This window comes from Berghia stephanieae, chromosome 13 (genome assembly GCF_034508935.2).
Source record: "Berghia stephanieae isolate SIO BIC M18660-M18661 chromosome 13, UCSD_Bste_1.3, whole genome shotgun sequence".
Classification (NCBI taxonomy): Eukaryota; Metazoa; Mollusca; class Gastropoda; order Nudibranchia; family Aeolidiidae; genus Berghia; species Berghia stephanieae.
Window position 1 is genome coordinate 8,472,802 of NC_088372.1, and position 7,500 is coordinate 8,480,301.

Consider the following 7,500-nt stretch of genomic DNA (forward strand, 5'->3'; position numbering starts at 1 on the left):
ACAAGTACAGAAAGCATGTTTGAAAACAGGTATAAGGGGACAGATTGATGACACAATAAGTAACCTGGCTGTCCACTATGGGAGGTCAGGAACCCCACCCAGCCTGCCCACTATGTGAGGTCAGAAACACCACCCTCTCTGCCCACTATGGGAGGTCAGGAATCCCACCCTCCGTGTCCACTATGGGAGGTCAGGAACCAAACCGTCCCTGCCCACTATTTAGAATTTAGAATCAAAGTTATAAGAATACAACGGGGTCCCGATAGCTCAGTTGGTAGAGGTAGAGCACTCACTTCACACTCAAAGAGGCTGAGATCAAACCCGGGTGCAGTCGAGATTATTTCCGGTTCCCAATGTCCATCCAGTAGTGAATGGGTAGCTTGCTGAGTCTGTTAGATTTGGTGGGTGGAAAGTAACTTGCGATAGACTAGCGTCCTATCCAAAGGATAGCAAGCAATTGTTATTGTCCGTTTCAAGCACTTTCGTTTCTTTTTTTTCCTTGAGCAAGATTATCAACCCCCCAATTTGCTCACTTTAGACAACATGGGTGGTGATTCCTGTTGACATCAGACATCTTGTTTGATGAGTTATCTATATTCCTTCATGGAATGCCTAGGCGACGATATCTTATGATGTTGTGGCAGAAGGGCATCATTATTTTTGTTTCATATCTGTGGCTGTAAATTTAATTTCCAACATTAAGCCATTCCGATATAACACCGTTTCAAGACCGTGGGTCACATTTAATTTATTCATAATAATAGGTTTCAATCGTCGTGACGTCATTTCCCTCGTAATGATGCATAGTAATTTAGTAACTGATTCTAAACTATCGGAACAATCGCGGACGCCCTTTTATAAAATATACTTCTCCGACGAGCATAAAAGTGTATCCAGAGGAGAAAATCATTATAAATCTGATCATGTTTTGACTTTTATATTCTGATCACATGACATGTGAAAAAGTTCTAGCCAGCATGAAGAATATAAAAGTACCGATTTTCCTTGATTAGAACCAAGCTGCTGCTTGCTAGGCGGACGTGACGTCAGAATATTGAATCCAATTATAAACTGTAATGCTAAGTTATTGAATGAGTCTGGCGTCTTTTGCCATGCTATAAAAGATTGACTTTTGGTCAGACAGTAAACGGTTTGGAGTGTCAAATTCTTTGACCTCCCCCTGATCCATGATGAGGATCTTGTCGTAGTCCAGTATAGTGTTGATCCGATGTGCCACGGTCAGTACCGTGCAGTCAGTGAACTCTGACCTAATCGTCTTCTGAATCAGCTCATCGGTCTCCATATCAACGGCTGCTGTTGCCTCGTCCAGGATTAAAACTTTGGTCTTGCGTAGCAACGCTCGCGCGAGACACAGCAACTGTCTCTGGCCTGCGCTCAGGTTTTTCCCGCCTTCTCCACATTCAAAGTCTAACTTCTTCGGCAGATGGTTTACAAAGGATGATAAATGCGAACATTTCAACGCATGCCATAAACTTTCGTCGGAGCTTTCGCCAAATGGATCCAGATTTAGCTTGATGGTGCCGCTGAAAATGAAAGGAGTTTGGGGAAGGATGTTGATTCGCGAACGCAAGTTGTGAAGGCCCAACTCAGAGATGTTCGTGTCGTCTACAGATATACCTCCCTCAGCCGCTTCCATTATCCTGAACAACGAAAGCGTTAGAGAAGTCTTCCCAGCTCCGGTTCGTCCAGCAATTCCAACCTTCTCCCCGGGGAGAATTTCACAGTTAACGCCCTTTACAACTAAATCCAACCCGTCTCTATATCTCACTGCGTAGTCTTTGAAAGTTACCCGCCCCTTATCCGGCCAGTCACTCGATGGTTTTGCCTCGCCGATCTCCCAATCCGGCTCAGATGGTTTGTTCGAATACTCGATAAGTTTCTCCAGAGACGTGAATTCTGATTCCGTAAGCGTCAAATTCCAGCAGAATTCATCCATTGACTCGGAGGAGTCTTCTGTATAAAGGGCGATCAATCCCACCATTCCTGCAGTCAAAGACGTGTCGAAGAGACAGACCATCCCAGCAAAGAACGCCACCAGGTGATAGAGCAAACCAGACCGAAGGGTCAGGACTAGATGGCACCACATTTCCATCAGGTCAAATTTAGTAAACTCGTCAATGTGATTTTCCATTTTTGAAACGAAGCGACCTTGACATTTGTACGCCCGTATAGACGCGAGTCCGTTAAGCGTTTCAGTGAAATGAGAAAGAACAGGGGGTTTGTATTTAGACATGAAACGTTTCAGTTGTCGGATAGATCCGATGTGGAATTTGTACAAGGTGTAGTATGCAATGGATAGTGCTATAATGTAGTAACTAACAGCTGGGCAGTAGAAGACGATCATGCCGAGGAATATAAAGATGTCAAACAGGTTCATGATCAATTCTTGTAGAGATCTCCCAAGTCCGTCCACTCTAGCCACGTCTTTTGAAAATCGTGTAAATATTCGGCTAGAGGGCGTTGTGTCGAAGAACGACATAGGACAACGCATGATTCGATATAAAAGCTTGTTGTGCAGACGCGTGGACGCGTTGAACGTTCCCCTGCTGATGACCAGGACGAACAAAAAAGCACCAATCACCTCAAACGTACCGGCGGTGGTGTACCACCGGAAGTAGCTCCAATTGAGTTTATCGCGTTCCTCTAAAGACAGTGTTGAGTTCTCCCCTAGGACAGGGTCATCCGTCCACTGCGTCACTAAGCGCATCGAGCATGCATCGAATAATCCCGTGATTACGTGAAGAAAGATGAAGAATGCAACCCGTTTGAGTCCGATAGCTTTGAAATATTCCATGTAAATTTCTTTATTGATTTTTCCTTGTTCCAAATCTTCGTCTTTTATCAGAACTCCTTTCTCGTCGTCACTTTCTTCAAATGATTCATCACTATCACCTTCATCGTTGCTACTATCATCATTGCTATCATCACCACTATCGTGTTCGCCATCATCATCACTACAACTATCATCATCACCATCATCATCTACACTTTCATCTCCAATGTCAGAAGATTCCATTATCTCCGAATCCGAAATCTCTTGACTTTCGCTTTTTCTTTTCCCAGCCGAACTCACTGAATTAGAACTCTTTCGTTTTTTATTACGGAACATCTCTGTTCTCGACCGTTCAGAAACGTTTCTCTGTACATCTTTGACCACCTGACTAAATGTGCCTTCTCCAGCCATTAGATTCTGATAAGTTCCGCTCTCGACAATTTCACCATCCTTCATGACGACGATGAAATCAACGTGGGGCAACCAATGTACTCCGTGAGTGACCAACACCCTGGTCTTTCCCTTTAGAAGTCCTTTATCGCCGATGACTTCATTGAATATGTGTTTTCCTACATGCGCATCGACAGAACTCAGGGGATCATCGAGCAAGTACACGTCTGCGTCTTGGTAAATCGCTCTAGCAAGAGACACTCTCTGTTTCTGCCCACCTGATAAATTGATACCTTTCTCTCCAATCTCGGTCTTGTCTCCGGCTTTCATCGTGCTGATGTCCTGGCTTAACGCACACGCTTCCATGATATCTCTGTACCGATCTGCCTCCAAGGGTGACCCAAATAGAACGTTTTCCTTCAGGGTCGTGTTCAAGATCCACGCTTCTTGCGGCACGTAAGCAACTGTGCCTTCAACTTCTACAACTCCTTTTATCTTCTCCATCTCACCCAAAACGGCGGACAGAAAAGAAGATTTTCCAGACCCAATCACACCCACCACAGCAATCAACTTTCCTTTCGGCAAATCAACATTGATATTCTTCAGGGTGCTGGTTTTTCTATTTCTCTCCCACGTAAATTCTCCTTCGGAAACAGAAATTGCCGATTTCGTCTTTGAATTCTTTGTAACGATATCCGATGGTATATCATCGCCATTCAAAAATGATTCAATACGTTTGAGAGCCACAGCTGCTTCCAGATACTGTGGAACTAGAATCGCCAAATCGGTGACCGGGTCGTTTAGGATGTGAAATAAGTGGATAGTCACGAAGCCAGTCACCGGATCCAATTGTCCGCCTACCAGTAAATACACACCAAAGGAGCTGATTCTTACCAGGAATGGCACAGCTCTAAACATCCCTTCCATTCCAGCACGGAACAGGCTGATGATGTTGTTGAAATGCTCCTCTTTAGCTCTGATGTCCTTGACCTTTTGCATGAACGGTGGTTCCCAGGCGTACAGCTTGAGCAGCTTCATCCCATTTATAATCTCATTCATAAACTTTGTACGCCTGTGTTTAGTTTTGTCCTTTTCCTTGTAGAAATTGTCAATCGATTTCCCGATTTGTTTGTTCAGTGGAATCAGGAGAACCATTATAATAAGTCCAACAAACACTGAATAACCCACCAAGTTGTAGAGGAGATACATAGCAATTCCGATCACCATCGGTGCAGAAAGAACGCGAGATAAGTCTTCAACGGCTTGGTAAACTTTGTCGATATCATCAGAACTAAGATTGACGATTTCCCCGGTGGTGAGATCCTTCGTACACTCATTCCTCACTGTCAGAGATTTCTTAAACACGGAGATGGAGACACTGTTCCTAATCTGTTTGAAATGCCGATTTGTGGAGGCCCAAAGTCTTCGAAAGAACACGTGACGGAATGCGTTGATCAAAAAGATTCCCAAAATGTAGGAAAAGCCTAGAGACCAATGTTCGTTGTCCCTGTTTCCAATATGATTCATTAAAGCCCCCATGAGAACCGGTTTGGCAAACTCGACCAGCTCCGTCAGGCAACCCGTAAACTGAAATGCAAAGAACTTAACTCCGAATGTCTTAATCAAAATCTTTACAAGCGAAATTCGTTTTTTCGAAGTCTGCTGACTCTGACTCGTTGGCGCTTTCCCGGAGTTAATACCTTTAACTTTTCCAGCTTCCTTTGGGTTTTTACTATCGAATTCTTTATTTTTCTCCTCCTCAATTTTAAGATTTTGCTCAAATTCAGCGGAAACAAATCGGCATTGATCCCGCTGTGCTAGATCAAAGACGTCGGATTCTAACAAAGTTCTTTTTGAAGCAGTTTTCACAAATTCCTGCGTCCACTGGAGAATGAAATCCCCAAACCAGGATGATTTTTCCTGAGGATGAACCCAAGTCTCAGCCTGTCTCAGTCTCTCATCATCGAGTTCTCTTTGTCTGTATCTCAAACATAATAAACGACATTGTACAAACACGATGGAAATAATTACAAAGTCCACGAAAAACAATTCACACAAAACCAATCCAGAAGAGCCAACATCTTGAATATCCTCGTATAAATGGATTGATAACGACGAAAAAGAAGCTGACCAGAACAGTAGAAGTGGGAGTCTCATGTCCAAACACGCAATCTTTTCGAGCATGGTGATTAAAAGTACAACCATATAGGGAACAACTTGGCTCCTGGTAGGAATAGAATTAGAACACAATTCTCCAAGAGAGATTTTCTCCGCGAAGTCGAACACATGCTGCGTGAAACCACCAGTTTTCCACGAAATGAGAATAACTAGTAAAATAGTCAAAGTCGTTTTAAACTTTACGAACCGAATCTGACCCGGAATGTGGCGTTTGCCGTAAAACAACAGGAAGTTGAGAAGTTGAACGGGAATGAGGGTGACTAGAATGCATGCCGGGAAGTTGATGACGTCAGTGAGTGACGTAATTTCCCATGGGAACGTTCTCTGTTCTGATTGGTGAGTGGTGAGGACTGATTTCATGGAGCATGAAGGCATTGGGTTGTCGCTGTTGTTACAATCTTCTATATTTGGTATTTATTATTGTTGTGACAATTTGGGTAGACCAAGATATAGACACGATCTGTTTTGGAATAGAAAGAAAAAAATATTTACGTTATGTCATGTTATCTATACGATCGTACTCGGAAAAAAAAAAGAAATTTTTTTAATTTTAGCCAAAAAACTCGTCCTTCTAATGAGCTTGAGCTTTTCTTATATAGCGCAATATCCACTAAACGTGCTCAAAGCGCTTTACAAGGGGTCCCGGTCAACAGCAACTCTAACACGTAGGACGAGACATGACGCCTGTTAGGCGATATTACAATTTTTCGGACGGAAACAACAATGTTAACGGCCAGGTACTCATTTTACACATGAGTACGGTGAGAGAATGTGAGTAAAGAGCCTTTTTAAAGGACTCAACTATGCACCGAGTGAGGCTCGAACCCAGGACTTTCCGGTCCGAAAGCGAGTGTCATACCACTAGACCACATAGCCGCACAATAATATCGATCGATTAAAATGACCATCATCTTGGCAAAAAACTAAAACCTGAGACTTCGCGAAGTCTTTCTTTAATGTCCCGGGTTGTTTTTTTTTTTTTTGTGCCAAGATGAGGATTGCCCTTCTGTAGAAGGAACGATGTTGACGCATCTCAGTTCTTTGCTATTATTTTTTTTACAGCCTGATATTGATTAGTTCTCACTAAATTCTATCAATCAGACTTATAAACGTTAAAAGGTTACAATAAGTTTGCGTGTTGGTCTTTTGAATCTGATTGGTGGGTATTGTGAGTATTATACCTAATCGCATAGCATCAATATAAAACTTCATAAGCTCACTTTTTCCTTCTGCTATAGACAGAATGCGCTTGGCCAAGGAGTTCACAACATTGCCATCCGGAAGTATAACTGACCAACACACAAACTCTGTGTAACCATGAACTTTTATAGTCTGGTTAATACAGTTTACTGAGAACAACTCACAAACGCGGATGGCAAAAACAATAACAAAGGCCTGAGTGACGTCATCTTCGAACTATCTATAGATAGAATGCGCTTGGCCAAGGAGTTCACAACATTGCCATCCGGAAGTATAACGGACCAACACACAAACTCTGTGTAACCATGAACTTTTATAATCTGGTTAATACAGTTTAGTGAGAACAACTCACAAACGCGGATGGCAAAAACAATAACAAAGGCCTGAGTGACGTCATCTGCATACTATCTATAAAACGTAGCCATCGTTAACTTATAGCCTGACACTAGAACTCACTAAGACTTATAGTTTGATGTCATTTTTTTTTAGGTTTGTGTAGCGTCTAGTGAGTTGTCGTTAGTAGTGCTCATGAAAACAAGTGATTCCATTGGTTGAACTATTGAATACAACTCACGATTTGTTTTCTTTTGTGGCCAAAGACTCGTCTTTTGTTGTCAGTTTTTGGTCAGTGTCAGGCTATAATTTACGTTGACGGTGGCTACGTATAGATAGAATGAAGTTAACGTCACTCTTGTCTTTGTTATTGTGTTTTTTGCCATCCATGTTTATGAGTAATTCTCAATAAACTTTATTAACCAGTCTATAAACGTTTAAGGTTACACATCGTTTTGTGTGTTGGTCCGTTATACTTCCGGATGGGAAGGTTGTGAGTGTCTCTTAGGCAAGCGCATACAATCTATAAAGACGGTGTGTTGGCAAATTGTGACGTCACAGTGACCCCCCCCCCCACACACACACACACACAAACACACACACAA

At 42.6% G+C, this 7,500-nt stretch overlaps 1 protein-coding gene across 1 annotated transcript in view; it reads right to left on the bottom strand.

Moving 5' to 3' along the window:
- The window catches only part of LOC144959178 (multidrug resistance-associated protein 1-like), a 12,314-nt gene that overhangs the window by 1,658 nt on the left and 3,156 nt on the right, over positions 1-7,500 (bottom strand). Inside the window, exon 2 of the mRNA XM_078891712.1 lies at positions 1-5,822. This exon is cut by the window's left edge and continues 1,658 nt beyond it. Within this exon, the coding sequence (XP_078747838.1) occupies positions 1,085-5,737 (4,653 nt within the window). The 5' untranslated portion in view covers positions 5,738-5,822 and the 3' untranslated portion in view covers positions 1-1,084. The remainder of the gene's footprint in view (positions 5,823-7,500) is intronic.